Raw genomic sequence first — 18,253 nt, forward strand, 5'->3', positions numbered from 1 at the left:
CACATGACTGTCCCTTGGGAGGACCCCTGGATGTTTCACATGTGGATGTAGGGCAGCATGATTTAAGTGACCTCCGAGCCAGAGGATACAGTGATCATCCAGGTATGGACTTGTGCAACTTTTTTGTCCTGTCTTTGATTCATGACTCCTTATGATGCTGGAGACACTGCATTTCTTAAGAGAGGGTTGCTTGTTGAACCATCTTGATTATGGTCACTGCTTCCCTTCTTTCCTCTAAACTGGTGGCTTTACAGGACCTTGGCTTGAGGCCTTTGGTTTCCTTTGCACAGCACTTGAGTCTGGTGATAGCTTTCACCATTCTTGACCAGTTGGAGAACTTGTGTAGGCGGTCTAACAGTGACCTTACTTTCTTTGCCTAGGTGTCATGAACCTGGGCCTTCTTGAGCTCTGGATTACTACTTTCAATCTCTCACACCTTGACTACTTCATTTGGTAGCTCTTTCTGTCAAAGAAAGTCTGGGCCTGTGAACCAGTTAGAAGCTACAAGGTGCTCTGCTATGAGACCTCCTGAGGTGTATATCGGCAGTATCCACAAATCTGACTATGCCTGCACAGAAATAATTGGTCAGTAGCAAAGGAAATGCACTGCAAATTTGTCTCCAATATGAAAGAAATGCAATCACGGGTAAGCATCACAATTGATGAAAGTACCATTCAAGGGCATACAAAGATAGTAGATAATATTTTCCTGGATATAGTGGAACTTACAGATCGGCTTGAGGCTGAATCCATTTTATGGTGGCAACTCTTCATAAAGCATGAATGGATGATGAGTTTTTTGAAAACATATCTCATAAGTATAGCCACCGATGGGGCTGCAGTGCTCACAAGGAAAGCCAGTGCACAAATAGCAAGACTCAAAAATGACTTTCCGAATGTGGAGTCTGTATGCTGCCTGGCACATAGATTAGAACTGGCAGTCAAAGATGCTCTTAAAGAAGTGGCTGGCTGTAATCAATTTGAGTTCTTTATTTCAAAGTTATACTCATGCGATCACCAGTCAACGAGGAATGCCAGATTGCTTCAGGAAGCAACAGTTGAGCTTAAAATGCAAATTTGAAAATTGGTAAAATTTTCACCATCAGATGGATTTCCTGGAGCTATAATACAGTAAAGGCTGTATGGAAAGATTTCCCCCCACTAGCACGCCATTTTGAAACATCCACTGAGGACACATTGAACACCAATGTTGAGACGCAAAACTATAAAGGACTTCACGAGCACCTAATCAATCAATAAATAAATCAATAAATAAATAAACGAAGAAGGCCGAACAGTGTGTCTCATCAGGCCTTTTTAAAGATGTGGAGCTGACTGAATGCTGAGTGGAAAATAAACAAGCCTCTCTTTTATGAATCAGTGGTTGCCAGTCCAACCAAGTGCTTACTGAAGTCAAACTTGGTCCACAAGCTCAAGGCTTTTGATAAGCGCCTTTGGCCAGGACAGCAGGAGACCTTGACTTTGTATGGCGAACAAGAAGTACACAGCCTAGCTAAATCGCTAGGGGAACCAGCCAGGGAGGCAATAGAGCAGTTTAGAGACTGGAAACTGCAGGGCACACCACAGGGCAAAACACTGGAAAGATTATGCATAGCAAGTCGCAATTATCTCCCCACATTTACTGAATGCGAGAGAGCATTTTCTGCTGTAAATGACATAGCCAGTCAGAGCCACAACAGGTTGCACAAAGACAGCCTGTATTCACTTCTGTTTGTGGACCTAAACAGACTCCCCATTGGACAAATTTGATCCAGTGCCATTCATGAGAACCTGGACTAAATAGGACATCGCCCCTCCTCTTCTTGGGTAGCAGCACAGCAACAAGAAGAAGCCGAGTCAAGGCTTTTGTGGTCCATTCTTTTTTAAGTTAAGATAGACTATTTTTTCAATCTCTAGCCTATGTTTGCTGTGACTGAATTGTGACAGCACTCTGATAGCGTGAGTTCTGATAGCACTGCTACTCAAGTTTGCGTGTGTTGGGTTCGAGTGTGTGCATGTGCACGAGTGTGTCGAGTTAGAGAAAGAGAGGCTAGTGTTCTGTGTGGATTCTTTTGCAGGGCATAGTTGCATGGTTGTGTAGTTGTGTGAGTGGCCTTGTTAATGATATTAGCCTTGGTGATGAGTGTGCAAAAGCGTGTATAGCCTACTTGAGTCCCTTGGCTTGCATCCATGAAATCTTGCATATTGCGAATTGAGTCTGTGTAAGACTTCAGCATAACACTGGAAAACTAGGTAGGGGGCACCCCTGATTGCCACTGGGTATTTCGCACACTGTCTGAGATGGTGAATGGCGCATACTTTATCATCTAGTAAGTTGGGCCTTTATTTCTTGAATGGCAATGGCATTTCATAGTGACAATCGCTCATGAGCCTAATGCCCTTTTCCATCTTTGACAGGAACCGAAGATCCTCTTGAGAAATGCGGCCGCCCTCTAAAGCTCTTTCGATGAAGTCAGATTCCAGCACCTTGATGATGTCTGCAGATAAGACTACTTCCTTGATCTGTGTTCTAAAGACATAGCGCACTTTGCTTGTGAGGTTTGAAGAGGACTGAACACCTGGCATTACACGCTACACGATGACCTGCCGACTTACTCCAATCACGCCTCCATAGTCAAGATATGGGTTGTCATAGTCAGCTACACTTCAGCCCAAGTCTGTTCTCTGTACAAAGGGCTGATTTTCTTCACAAGCCACCACTTGTCTTGGGACAAGAACTTGAGGACAGCTGTAGCCAATTAGCAGGCCGATGTCACGGCTTTGGTGGCACAGTGGCACAGAGGTTAGCACGGTCGCCTCACAGCAAGAAGGTCCTAGGTTCGAGCCCCGGGTAGTCCAACCTTGGTGGGTCATCCCAGGTTGTCCTCTGTGTGGAGTTTGCATGTTCTCCCCCTGTCTGCGTGGCATTCCTCCAGGGGCTCCGATTTCCTCCCACAGTCCAAAGACATGTAAGTTAGGTGAATTGGCTGTACTAAATTGTCCCTAGGTATGAATGTTTGTGCGTGTGTGTGTGTGTGTCTCGGCCCTGTGATGGCCGAGCGGCCTGACCAGGGTGTCTCCCAACCTGCCGCCCAATGACTGCTGGAATAGGCTCCAGCATCCCTGCGAGCCTGAGAACAGGATACGCGGTTCAGCTAATGGATGAATGGATGTCAAAGCTTTGCTGAGGAGTGATCTCATCTGCGATGTGTTCAAGATGAAGCCATGCCTTTGCTGTCTCTGGTGGTGGAATATGATTTCTATTTGCAGGGAGGAATTCTCTTGAGCAGGTCACTGGCAGAGGGAATATCCTTTCTGAGTATAATCCTCTCACTTGTAGACCAGTTAGCTTCTGGCAGGACACGATTGTTTCTTGAAGCCATTGTGGAGAGCTTTAGCTGAACTAGTTCATTCTTCGTATGGAGAACCTTTGCTGTTTCTTCAAGGATAAAGGTTGTGTCAATCTATGCATTGAGGAGTGCATACACAAGAACTTCACAATCTGGCTCACTTGTGGCTGACACCCACACTGGAATGATTGTGGATGTATGAGTGCCTTTGACATTCTAGACGACTCTATCTGATGATGCCTGACGTGATGTTCTTGCTGCTTTATCTTGTGGGCAATCCATCTTCTTTTACCTTGACTTGTCACTGTCCCTCTCTCCATCGGGCCTTGTTGACATCCTTTCTTTATTGGCGTCATTATCGTGGAAAAAAAGTCGGATGTCGTTTCTCACACATATAGCAGATTTTTGTTTTTACAGTCCTTTGAGCGATGGCCAGACTACAGACAGCTGAGCACAATTTCTTCTCTTGAACAAACTTGACTTGCTCAGAGATCGTCTCATCCATAAATTTATGACACTTTTGTAGACTGTGGCCTGCCTTCTCACAGAAGGCGCAGCTTGTAGTGACAGCTTTCTCATCTGAGTTGGTTGCCAGCACCTTTTCTCCAGGACCTCTGTTCTTTGAAACCTTGATCGTGTCGCTTTTACTTGGTTTTAGAGCATGGAGAGATGTTATTGGGTTGCAAGTGATTTTGGCTTCACGTGTGAGAAACTTGACGAACTGGCTCAAGCTTGGGAACCTGTGACCTTGTTCTTCGTTTTCTATGACTTTCCTATTCCATCTTGAGGTCAGCCAGTCTGGAAGTTTAGCAAGTATTTTCTGGTTCTTTTTTTATTTAAGTTTGTGTTTTCTGGTTCTTGTTGCAGTTGTTAAGTACTTCAAGACCTCTTAACTGAGACAAGCAGCCTCACAGCTGTGAAGGAAGTTGGCGAGTACTTGAAGTTCCACACTGCCTTGAAGTTTATCTTGGGCCATGCATCGAGCTTGTCTCTGAAGGTCTTAGAAATGAGGAATGGATTGCCATATCGATCTTCTGGGATAGTCCATACAGTACGACAGGCTGACTCTGTGCCTGCTTGGCGGGTCCATCCATGCACTTTAGCAGATAATATATCTTTTCTTCAGCTGGTATGTTTTTCCAGTCAATGAGTGTCTGAAAGGAAACTTTCCAGTCATGGAATCTGAGTGGGTCACCATAGATCGTTGTTGGTTCAGGTACAGAAAGACGACTTGCACTGATAGACTCTGCGAACGCTCTAACAAGAGCTGCTGAACTGTCTTCTTGCTTTGGATGTGTCACAGCTTTTGGTGGAGAGTGGTGCTGCAACGAGCTACTTCCGTGCTTGACTTCCTCTTTCTCCTTCAGAGAGACACATTGATGGAGCAGCTCATCTATTTATTCATCTGAGCATTCACGCTGATCATATACTTGCTGTCGTGCTTTGGCAGCCTTCAGCTTCTTAATACTCCACAGTCGCTCTAGTTGTATGGGCTTGGCGTCTAACGCCCTTTGTTTCTTTGCATTTTTGGCCTCGTTTGGCTCATAATTGGGCAGCTTCACTTTTTGAGTCTTTGAAGTTCTTCATTATGACGTTCTTGCTTTAGCAGTACTTCTAAAGTGGCTTTACTGGCAGCAACTTTAGCAGCGGTGTCTTGTCTGTTGGCAGAAGACAGGCTTGAACATCGGGATGTGGCTCTTGAGTTGCTTAAAGAATGAGCAGAGGAATTTGTGTGATGAGAGGAGTTGCTTCTTTTGTCTGAGGCTGCAGACTTCATTACAGATGCTGTCTCTTTCCTACCTTGTTCTTCATCCCTTTGACCTTCACCCTTACTTGTTTCTAGACTACCTCTTGCCATCTCAATGATCATTCTTGTTACTGCTTCACAGGTGTTTATTCTGCGACGTGTGTCACAGTCAGAAATGTCAATGTGCCTTAACTCTTCATAAACAACGTTCAGATCTTTTGAGGCATCTTTTGTGATGTGTTCATGCAGCAGGTTGGTTGAGCATTGTCCATTCAGCGCATTTGGCATCTTTAGTGATAGCCTTCCACTTCTCGTAGCTCACACTGAAACGAGGTGCAAAATAATCTCACTTGCTCATCATGCAGATCTTGGCTCTTTTCCGTTAACTTGCAGACTCTTTGGTTTCTTTGTGGCTCTCGTGAGGAAGCGTGGTTATCAGCTTCTGTGCCTTCAGTCACTTGTGGTTGCATGTCTGTGCAGTGCTGCGAATTCATGCGAATCTCCCGGTCCACCACATCCCAAAGGTGCTCTATTGGATTGAGATCTGGTGACTGTGGAGGCCATTTCAGTACAGTGAACTCATTGTCATGTTCAAGAAACCAGTCTGAGATGATTCGAGCTTTATGACATGGCGCGTTATCCTGCTGGAAGTAGCCATCAGAAGAGGGGAACACTGTGGTCATAAAGGGATGGACATGGTCAGCAACAATACTCAGGTAGGCTGTGGCGTTGACACGATGCTCAATTGGTACTAAGGGGCCCAAAGTGTGCCAAGAAAATATCCCCCACACCATTACACCACCACCACCAGCCTTAACCGTTGATACAAGGCAGGATGGATCCATGCTTTCATGTTGTTGACGCCAAATTCTGACCCTACCATCCGAATGTCGCAGCAGAAATCGAGACTCATCAGACCAGGCAACGTTTTTCCAATCTTCTATTGTCCAATTTTGGTGAGCCTGTGCGAATTGTAGCCTCAGTTTCCTGTTCTTAGCTGACAGGAGTGGCACCCGGTGTGGTCTTCTGCTGCTGTAGCCCATCTGCCTCAAGGTTCGACATGTTGTGCGTTCAGAGATGCTCTTCTGCATACCTCGGGTGTAATGAGTGGTTATTTGAGTTACTGTTGCCTTTCTATCAGCTCGAACCAGTCTGGCCATTCTCCTCTGACCTCTGGCATCAACAAGGCATTTTCGCCCACAGAACTGCCGCTCACTGGATATTTTCTCTTTTTCGGACCATTCTCTGTAAACCCTAGAGATGGTTGTGCGTGAAAATCCCAGTAGATCAGCAGTTTCTGAAATACTCAGACCAGCCCGTCTGGCACCAACAACCATGCCACGTTCAAAGTCACTTAAATCACCTTTCTTCCCCATTCTGATGCTCGGTTTGAACTGCAGCAGATCGTCTTGACCATGTCTACATGCCTAAATGCATTGAGTTGCTGCCATGTGATTGGCTGATTAGAAATTTGCGTTAACGAGCAGTTGGACAGGTGTGCCTAATAAAGTGGCCGGTGAGTGTATGTGTGTGTATACGCTTGATAATTAAACTCTTATGCCAGTCTTCTTTTTCGGTGGTTTTTGGCGCTTCGTTTGCAAGGTGTTTATTTAATAATTATTAGTGGAACACAAGAGCGGCAGAGATTAGTTCTGCCTCTGGGACTACTATATATAGTATTATGGGTAAGAACCAAAAAATAGCAGGGTGCCAAACTAGAAACTTAACTGACAATGTGAGGCAGTTACACCTAACCTTAACCCTTAACCCTGAGCACAACTCTAATGCCTAACTTTAATAGGCCTAGACCTACGCTTAACCATAACCCAATACCAATCCCAGCATTAAACCTAACCTTCCAGAAATAACCTTTAACCTTGTGGGAACCTTTTTTAGTCCTGAGGTAGGTGGTCTTGATTTTTATCCTTATGAGGTCATTGGGGTCCCCATGAGGATAGAAAAACCAGTACACACACACACACACACACACACACACACACACACACACACACACACACACACACACACAGAGCAATTGACTTAAGGCCAAAAATACCTTCTTAAGAAGAATTCTTATGAAAAACGACCTCAAGAACAGTACAAAACAGACAATTCAGGATATTTCAAATGTTATATACAATTTCCTTTCCATTTAAAGAGTTGTTGTTAACACACCACATTAATGAAAATATAATGCCGTGGTTAGCTTATTATTTTTTTGATTTTATTATTTTATTGATATTTCGATGCTGTTCTCTGATTTGGTTAGATCTTGGGAAAGTGTCAACATTTCGTGAACAAACTGACCGTGGTCTGTGTTGTTTGTGTGAAAGCCCCCGTTTATTATTTGTTCCATTATTCACGATAGGGAATGATAAATTGAAGGCTCATTACTCTTCAAGTGCTAAACTCAGAAGCAAGACCCTCAATGTAGCTCTGGCTCCTAAATGTCCTTTAACTTCCAACCAACAATGATATCTAGCTTACAACAAGAGACATACACAATTGCACCCTCTCGCACATGAACACGTACACAAACACATGTACATATAATTACATGCCCATGCACACACATATGCAACCATGCATGCACGCGCACGCACACACACACGCACGCACGCACGCACGCACACACACACACACACAACCAAACCATGGCAACTGAATGGGTAATATTTTGCAAAACTGGGACACATCAAATAAAAGTGTTGTTAGCATTTGCATGTGGTGTCTGCACAGGCAAGTCTATTCAGAGTGAGTGAAAGAAAGAGAAGAGCAAGTGAGAAGGAGAGTGCAAGAGAGAGAGCGAGAGAGACAGAGACAGAGAGCGAGAGAGAGACAGAGACAGAGACAGAAAGCGAGAGAGACAGAGAGCAGAGATCAGAGACAGAGCAAGCAAGACAGAGTGAGACAGAGACAGAAAGTGAGAGACAGAGAGCAGCGAGAGAGAGCGAGAGAGACAGACAGAGAGAGCGAGAGAGACAGACAGAGAGAGAGAGTTGTTCATTAACAGGATTAAATGCTAGGGCTAATTGTATAAACAGACAGAGTATGTGTCAGGTATGTGATGGGCACAGTGCAGGCTAAGTTTCAGCGTGAGGACGCGGGGGTGGCGGCGAGGTTGTTATTGTCATGGATTACCCACTGCCACTTGATCTGCCTATTGCAGTAATCCCCTATCTGAGCTCCGCAGGAAGGCAAAAACACACACAGGAGTTATGTTGCATTGATAGAAATGTCTCTTTGTTAGCCTGTGGAGAGGGGCTTATTGATATTTTTGCTTCCCTCTTGCTCATTTCCTGCCTGGGGTGATCCATCTTGAATTAGCTGGTCATGATATCTCTCCCTCTGACCCAGGAATCCAATTAGACGACCAGCACTCTCTGTTTTGTTTTCACATTCCCTATCTCCCCCTCTCTGTCTCCCCATAAAGACTTTATGGTGTTTTGATTTGATGCAGGGCTTGATGAGATGCGGCCATGGTTGACTGGTCAGGGGTGTGGGGCCTTGGGAGCTGTAGTTCAGTGATGGAGAGGTCTGCGTGCAAATTCATCGGAGACGGAGCTCCTCAAAAAGGACGCACAGATTCCAGTCCCAGCTCAGCACTAACAAGAGACTGAACTAATCAGCTCATTATCAAAGCCCGAGATTAGTCACGTATTTGAATCAGCGGGGTTGGTGGGCTGGAAAAAATGACCCTTTAGGACCAAAGCTTCGGAGCACTTTTAAAATCAGGTGTTTTTTTCCCCCCTTTATTTTCTTCGGCACTGACAATGGCTGCAAGCTCTTTATGTTTGATGGCCGGCAGCTAGAAACTGCTCCCAGGACACAGCACACATGCAGCAGAGAAGTGCGAAGGGCTTTTAGATATGAACATGAAAACAGAGCAGCAGTGGGTATCGGTCACAGTAACACACACACAGCCACCGCCTGTCCATAGTGGGAATCACTTGCACACATGTCCCACATATAAGAAGCTTTGCATATAGCCTAAGGCATCTGTGTTGACATGTGCAATTGAGAACACAAGCACTAGACATGTCCGTGATGATGAATGTGGGAGTGAGGCCTGCTGTGGCTGCAGGTGTAGACATGGTACGGGGATGTGGAGCTGCTGCACTGTAGAACAGAACCCATTCAAAGGTCAGTTTTTTTTGGGGGGGGGGGGGGGGCTCATGCTTCTCCCTGTCCCTACCAACCCAACCACCCTCCCTTCCTTTCCCCAGTGATGTCAGAAAAACCTGCACTCTTCCCAGATGAGTGTGAAGCTCCTAGAGTCACCACGGCAACCCTAAACAACCTCCCCCCTCCCCAACACACACACACACACACACACACACACACACACACACCATCTAAGCTCTGGCAAAAGGGCTTCTCCGCGGTCACCAAAGAGGAAGCATTAAAAGAGATGGAGGGAGGGAGAAAATGTGCAATGGAGAAAATGGGGAGGGGGATAAGTAGATGTGCTGTGTCTAGAGAAGAAAGGGATCTTTTAAAGTCCCCTCGTCACCGCATATGGGCTGGCTCCCACAACCAAGACACAGAGAGACAAACAGAGACAGGAAGACAGAGGAAGACAGAAAGAGAAAGAGAGCAAAGAGGGATAGAGAAAAACAAAGAAGAAAAGGGGAAGCGAGGGTGAAAGAGTGAGATATCGAGACAGTGAAGGAAAAGGAAAGGAGAGGGAGAAAGAGTGTCAGAGAGACAGAGACAGACAGACGTGGTTTATTATGACATGACAACAGGTAGCATGGTGTATTCACACAGTTGTGTCCCGTGTCTGTGTGGAAATTTTTCATCCACTTTTACCCTGTTGTCATTTACCGTTCAACAGAGGGGACGGATCACCCCGAGGCTGCGAGAAAATGGAGGCACTACTAAACCCACGTATTACTTGCAGCATGCATCACAGTCAGATTTTTTTCTTCCAACAACTAAATCTTGGACGGGAACATACATTTTCCTTGGACTGTCATGTCGGTGTCAGAACTTGGCAGAACCGGGGTTGGTTGGTCATGTTAAGAGGCATGGAGCCACAAAGCGACAATAAAAATGTATAAACTTCTATAACTGTATTGAGTTATATGGAATCTCATTGTGTCAAGGACGCACTTTTGAATCAGCGCTTCCTTTTCTCTGTACTGTCAAACAGGCAGCGCCGCAACAGTAACTGCCTCGTCTCCGCCCGCTTAAAGCGCTTTATCAATACAAATGAATATTTAACAGCGCTTTACATGCAGATTACAGGTCAGGAGGTCTTGTTTGTTCCTATGGTACCGAGGGTGTTCAACTGTGTGCTCGTATATAAGTTGTTATCATGCTCTGTTACGAAAACCCACCGCCCCCCCGGATGACCCCACCCCCACCCCTGCCCCACGGGTTCTGCTCACTCTGCACACTGATCCAGGCTGTGTTGGAAACGATTGCCTGGCTGCTCTCGGACGGGCCCACTTGACATTCATAGGGGGCGTCATCCTCCAGTTCGGCCCTTTCAATCTGAAGATGGTATTGTCCTGGAATAGAAATGGAGAGTCACTCTTTCTATTTTCAAACATTCTCTTGTGTGGATGTGCACTATGAATTATTAATTGTTCACTCTAATCTGACAATAAGTCTCTTTTTGTTCGTCTCCATCAGTACCAACTGTAAACCCTGTACCCTTTGTGTGGATTTTGAATTTGGAGAACGTTAATTTTCATCTGGTAAAATTATGGGAAACTAACATAGAAAGTTGTGCATACAGTGAATGCCAGGCATTTTTCTAATTGTTATAATGATATGCTTTGTAATGAGCTATTCAGAAGTACGGGCTCTGCAGTCGCTCATTATACTGCATTATGGTTAGTTTTAACATCTCCATAAAGCGGAAACGCCGCTCTAATATAGACCACGGATATTCATCAGAGGATTTGACGCAGAATAGACTATTTTCTCATTTCTACCATCTCAGTTGCTGAAGGACTTCTGGGGGGGGGGGGGGGGTCCTTGCATTGACATGAAAGCATTGGTGTGCGTTCAAGGCGGAGTTGTACACTTTGCTTCAAAATGAATTTCCTCTATCATTGGTGAAATTCCATCAGATTCAAAATAGTGAGTAAAACGTGTATTAGCGGACGCGCGACAAGGACCGATCTCGCCGTGTCTCTCGCTTGATAGTTTGGCACGCCAACAAGGTATCATTTGTTTGATGCATTGCCATAACCTGTGGGGATTAGATGATATTCAGGGCTGTTTTTTATTTTTTTTCTCGGCTGTTATTCTGTGGCTCACAGCCTACTAACATGTGTAAAATGGTACCTTGGTCTGACAACCACCCGAGCCAAAAATGCATTTGTCAAGTAAGCTGGCAAGATAATTAACACCAACCACAAGCAATTTTCACATCTAAGTTATCGTTGAGAGCGGGGGGGGGGGAGAGAGAGAGAGAGAGAGAGAGAGAGAGAGAGAGAGAGAGAGAGAGAGAGAGAGAGAGAGAGAGAGAGAGAGAGAGAGAGAGAGAGATTATTTATCATTTTCCTCTTTCCTGAAATTGCTCACAAATGGTGCAATCAACTTGCAGAGCATGTTCGACAGGAGATGGTGGATGGGTGCAATGGGGAGATGGTGGACTTTTTGCTTATTTGTCCATCACTCGCTTTATTTCAGGTGGAGTCTTAAAAGTTTTGGGACATCCATCCATCCATTATCCGAACCGCTTATCCTGCTCTCAGGGTCGCGGGGATGCTGGAGCCTATCCCAGCAGCCATTGGGTGGCAGGCGGGGAGACACCCTGAACAGGCCGCCAGGCCATCACACAGGGCCACCCTGACACCCTTCCGTACATGGGCTGGTCCCCGCACTGGCAACACGACGCGGTCAGGATGCACCAAGGACAGTCCATTCTGGTCGACAGTCATGCTGGGAGTGAAGGGGCCCCGTGTTTTGGGACATACAGTATCTAAATACCCATTGCGTCTGTATTCTGCCACCTATTTTGCAAAGGAAAGCAATATCAGCAAGTTGGATCAGTTCATCTGGACACAGTGTTTATTGACGGAAACGTTTCATCACTCATCTAAGTGACCTCTCCAGTCTCAACTGACTGCAGGTCTCCCCACCCTTATAAACCATAGTGGCATAACGACCAAAAACAATGATTGGTCTCATATGCAAATTGCCGTGACCATTACTAGAGTTACAGGCAACATCACTGCAGACCCATCACACCCTGGTCACAACCTGTTCCAACTCCTCCCCTCTGGTAGGTGCTACAGAGCACTGTACCCCAAAACAACCAGATATAAAAACAGTTTCTTTCCATGGGCTGTCATTCAAATGAATGCCTAACACTGTCAAATAAATCCAACCATTTTGTATATACTGTACTGTACATTATACGTATACTGGTACGCTGTCATGTCCATCTACCTCAGGCACGTATGTAAGTAACCTGCTAACATCTATTTCAGCATCTCTGATATATTCTCTGCACCTTATCACTTCTTATTTCACCAGTATAAGTCAATCTTTGTGTATATAGCTGAAGATTGTTGTGTTGTAGTGTTGTTATGCTATGTTAAGTATACTGAGAGAGCCATGAAACCAGAGTCAAATTCCATGTAGTGCAAACCTACATGGCCAATAAACCTGATTCTGATTACAATGGCCATGTGTATTCTTCACAGATGGTTGCAGAATGTTTGCAATCACAGCACTGTAAAATGGTGACAGATGTACTCTTAGCCCCCCCCCCGGTTCAGGGATGGTTGTTCCCTCTTCACATAGATGGCCTCTTTGACTCTCCATTCAAACCAGTGTTCCTCCCTATCAAGGATGTGCACATCCTCATCCTTGAAAGCACGACCACTGGCCTGTAGATGGGTGTAGACCGTGGAGTCCTGGCCTGACGTGTTAGCTCTTCTGCGTTGTGCCATCCTCTTCATCAGCGTCTGTTTGGTTTCCCCGATGTACAACAAGTCACAGCAATCCTCCTGGCTTTTAACAACGTTCACTATATTATTTTACACATTGTGCTGGGAAAATTGCCGTGACTTGTACATCGGGGAAACCAAACAGACGCTGGCCAACAGGATGGCACAATGCAGAAGAGCTAACACGTTAGGCCAGGACTCCGCAGTCTACATCCATCTTCAGGCCAGTGGCCACTCTTTCAAGGATGAGGATGTGCACATCCTTGATAGGGAGGAACGCTGATTTGAACAGGGAGTTAAAATGCCCCTTTTCCACTACATGGTACCGGCTCAACTCGACTCGACCTTTTTTCATTTTCTATTACTGGAACGTACCGGCATTTGGTAACTGTTACCACTTTTCTGGTACCACCTTTGTCGAGGTTCCAAAAAAACAATGACCAGCTACACTGAGGGGGTACTGTTATGGTAATGGAAAACGACACAGAAGCGAGTCGAGTCGACTCGAACCGGTACCATGTAGTGGAAAAGGGGCAAAAGAGGCCATCTATTTTAAGAGGGAACGACCATCCCTGAACCGAGGGACCAGGGGGGGGACTAAGAGTACATCTATCACCATCTTACAATGCTGTGATGTAAACATTCCCAAATCCTCTGTGAATAGTACACATGGCTATTGTAACTCTAGTTAACAGTCACGTCAATTTGAATATGAAACCGATCATCGGTTTCAGTTGTTATGACAGTATATTGTTGATAAGGGGGGGGTCCCTGCAGTCAGTTTGAGACCGAAGAGGTCACTTAGACGAGTGGTGAAATGTTTCCCTCTCAATAAACATGTCCAGATGAACTGATTTAACTGTCTGTGATTTTCTTACTGGATTATTGAGCATGCATAGAGACAAAGGACAGCAATCTCCTGTCCATGTATATAGCATATAGACAATACATTTTGGCTTCATAGCTAACATGGCATATTGTTACAAAGACATGGCTACTATCCTGCAACCCCCACCGAGTCCAAGTCAAGTCGAGTCAAGTCAAATGTATTTGTATAGTCCTGAATCATGGTTAAGTATCATGCGAAGCTCTTAAAGTTTACTTCAGAGAAGTTGATTTTAAATCTTTTATAAAGGTGTCATAGGGCCAAGTCACATTCTGGCGCAACACTGCTAACCACACCATTATGACGAGCCTGCCTATGTTGGAGTTGCGTAAAAAAGTTGTTGGATATTAATCAAAATAATAAATAACATCTTTTCCAATGTCATATATCATGTTTTACCATTTTTATTGCAAAAATTAGTGAATATACACTACCGTTCAAAAGTTTGGGATCACCCAAACAATTTTGTGTTTTCCATGAAAAGTCACACTTATTCACCACCATATGTTGTGAAATGAATAGAAAATAGAGTCAAGACATTGACAAGGTTAGAAATAATGATTTGTATTTGAAATAAGATTTTTTTTACATCAAACTTTGCTTTCGTCAAAGAATCCTCCATTTGCAGCAATTACAGCATTGCAGACCTTTGGCATTCTAGCTGTTAATTTGTTGAGGTAATCTGGAGAAATTGCACCCCACGCTTCCAGAAGCAGCTCCCACAAGTTGGATTGGTTGGATGGGCACTTCTTGCGTACCATACGGTCAAGCTGCTCCCACAACAGCTCAATGGGGTTCAGATCTGGTGACTGCGCTGGCCACTCCATTACCGATAGAATACCAGCTGCCTGCTTCTGCTCTAAATAGTTCTTGCACAATTTGGAGGTGTGTTTAGGGTCATTGTCCTGTTGTAGGATGAAATTGGCTCCAATCAAGCGCTGTCCACCGGGTATGGCATGGCGTTGCAAAATGGAGTGATAGCCTTCCTTATTCAGAATCCCTTTTACCCTGTACAAATCTCCCACCTTACCAGCACCAAAGCAACCCCAGACCATCACATTACCTCCACCATGCTTAACAGATGGCGTCAGGCATTCTTCCAGCATCTTTTCATTTGTTCTGCGTCTCACAAACGTTCTTCTTTGTGATCCAAACACCTCAAACTTGGATTCATCCGTCCACAACACTTTTTTCCAGTCTTCCTCTGTCCAATGTCTGTGTTCTTTTGCCCATCTTAATCTTTTTCTTTTATTGGTCAGTCTCAGATATGGCTTTTTCTTTGCCACTCTGCCCTGAAGCCCAGAATCCCGCAGCCGCCTCTTCACTGTAGATGTTGACACTGGTGTTTTGCGGGTACTATTTAATGAAGATGCCAGTTGGGGACCTGTGAGGCGTCTGTTTCTCAAACTAGAGACTCTAATGTACTTATCTTCTTGCTCAGTTGTGCAACGCGGCCTCCCACTTCTTTTTCTACTCTGGTTAGAGCCTGTTTGTGCTGTCCTCTGAAGGGAGTAGTACACACCGGTGTAGGAAATCTTCAATTTCTTAGCAATTTCTCGCATGGAATAGCCTTCATTTCTAAGAACAAGAATAGACTGTCGAGTTTCAGATGAAAGTTCTCTTTTTCTGGCCATTTTGAGCGTTTAATTGACCCCACAAATGTGATGCTCCAGAAACTCAATCTGCTCAAAGGAAGGTCAGTTTTGTAGCTTCTGTAACGAGCTAAACTGTTTTCGGATGTGTGAACATGATTGCACAAGGGTTTTCTAATCATCAATTAGCCTTCTGAGCCAATGAGCAAACACATTGTACCATTAGAACACTGGAGTGATAGTTGCTTGAAATGGGCCTCTATACACCTATGTAGATATTGCACCAAAAACCAGACATTTGCAGCTAGAATAGTCATTTACCACATTAGCAATGTATAGAGTGTATTTCTTTAAAGTTAAGACTAGTTTAAAGTTATCTTCATTGAAAAGTACAGTGCTTTTCCTTCAAAAATATGGACATTTCAATGTGATCCCAAACTTTTGAACGGTAGTGTATATACTAAAAATAAAATTATATAATTGATATATGACACAAAAAAAACAACAATTGAACACAACAGAAATTAGAAACCTTCCTGCAGCCCTTGTATTAGGTTTTTGAAATATATTCAGATTATTGTGTCCTGTTAAGTGTGATGTTTGTATGTTGAGGCTTACAACGGGATGCCAGCGACAAAAAACGAAGCCCATTTTAGTTTACACTCGAGCTCAGTTTTACATCAGCTGTGATGTACCGTGATCTACATAGAAGAAGTCTAAAACTGTTTCATATAATAACGCCGAACGAGCTGTATCTTTAAATTTGTTCCTAACATTGGAAGCCAGGCTTTGTTGCCAAGCTCTTTGTTGATGTTAAAATCAACGAGTAGAAGAAATCAAGAATTATTGCAAAACTCAGCTTTCCAAGATTGATTGTTTTTGTTTTTTAATCTAAAACATGTTCTGGTTTCCAGAAATAGATTCCACGATATCCATCCATTACCCGAGCTGCTTATCCTGCTCTCAGGTCGCGGGGATGCTGGAGCCAATCCCAGCAGTCATTGGGCGGCAGGCGGGGGAGACACCCTGGACAGGCCGCCAGGCCATCACACAGGGCCAACACACACACACACACACACACACACACACACACACACACACACACACACATTCAAACCTAGGGACAATTTAGTATGGCCGATTCCCCTGACCTACATGTCTTTGGACTGTGGGAGGAAACCAGAGCCCCTGGAGGAAACCCACGCAGACACGGGGAGAACATGCAAACTCCACACAGAGGATGACCCGGGACAACCCCCAAGGTTGGACTACCCCGGGGCTCGAACCCAGGACCTTCTTGCTGAGGTGACTGTGCTAACCACTGTGCCAGTGTCGCCAGATCCCATGATATAAAGAATAAAATGGCTTTTATGATTTGAGAGGATGATTTTTTTTATCCAATCTCAGCTATTTGAAATTTATGTTTTATGACTGCAAGTCAGACCATGTAAAGCGTAAGGTATACACGACTGGACATACTGGTGAGGGTTGTGTACAGACATCGCTCAGTGTACTTAGTTTGTGTAGATAGAAACTGACTCATATTCAAACATTCCACTTCTCTCAGGGACATTTTTTTACAAGTCTTCATATCTTTATAATGTGTGCTTCAGCGTGATGGCTTTATTGTCCCAAAGGCTTCCGGCTGAAAAGACCTAAGCTCCAAATTTCATCTCCTTGTGCAGCAGACTTTATCAGTTCTCGAAAATGTCAAACTACAAAAGGAGTTATTAATGTGTGTCGTGAACTGTATGGCTACGGAAGAGAGGATGTCCTGTTTCAATTTTGCTCTTGACACTAGTCCATAATTCTCATGTTCAGTTTATTTTATTTTATTTTATGGATCCCCCCCCCCATTTCTCCCCAATTGTATTCGGCCAATTTCCCCACTCTTCCAAGCCATCCCGATCTCTGCTCCACCCCCTCTGCCAATCCGGGGAGGGCTGCAGACTACCACATGCATCCTCCGATACATGTGGAGTCACCAGTTGCTTCTTTTCACCTGACAGTGAGGAGTTTCACCAGGGGGACGTAGCGTGCGGGAGGATCATGCTATTCCCCCCAGTTCCACCTCCCTCCCGAACAGGCACCCCGACCGACCAGAGGGGGCGCTAGTGCGGCAGCTAGGACACATACCCACATCCGGCTTCCCACCCACAGACATGGCCAACTGTGTCTGTACGGATGCCTGACCAAGCTGGAGGTAACATGGGGATTCGAACCAGCGATCCCCATGTTGGTAGGCAACGGAATACGCAGCTACGCAACTCGGATGCCCCCTCATGTTCAGTTTATTGATCGTTTACTTGGTTTTGCCTTTGTGGGCTTTGCCACATGGCCATTTCAACATGTAGATAACACATAGTGTGTTTGTTTTTGTGTGTGTGTATACTTGTATCTTCTGCAAATCTTTCTGCAAACATAAATACTGTATATGATATACATTTGTGGGTTTTGTGCATTTCTGTATATATCCTGTGCTTAAATATTACAAAAATAGAAAATATCAACAAGCATGATACAGATAAAGGAACTTGCCGTGCACTTTATGCATATTAGATATGTGTTGCCAACACATTCCGGGATGCTTTCCCAAATGGCGATTAATGACACCTGTGTTTGTTCTCAACTGTATAAAAATAATGAAAAATAATCATGAAACATTTATTTGGCTATATTGACGTAGAAATGGCTGAGGTGTTGGGCTATTTCCAGCTACATCACTGAGCATTGCCTGTGTCTGGTCCTCGTCCATACCTCCAAGA

At 44.7% G+C, this 18,253-nt stretch overlaps 1 protein-coding gene across 1 annotated transcript in view; it reads right to left on the bottom strand.

Annotated features, from left to right (window-relative positions):
- Window positions 1-18,253, bottom strand: part of nphs1 (NPHS1 adhesion molecule, nephrin) — a 155,998-nt gene that overhangs the window by 34,498 nt on the left and 103,247 nt on the right. The window contains exon 7 of the mRNA XM_056286173.1: window positions 10,491-10,613. Coding sequence (XP_056142148.1) covers window positions 10,491-10,613 — 123 coding nt within the window. The remainder of the gene's footprint in view (window positions 1-10,490; window positions 10,614-18,253) is intronic.

The sequence above is a fragment of the Lampris incognitus genome, chromosome 9 (genome assembly GCF_029633865.1).
Source record: "Lampris incognitus isolate fLamInc1 chromosome 9, fLamInc1.hap2, whole genome shotgun sequence".
Taxonomy (NCBI): Eukaryota; Metazoa; Chordata; class Actinopteri; order Lampriformes; family Lampridae; genus Lampris; species Lampris incognitus.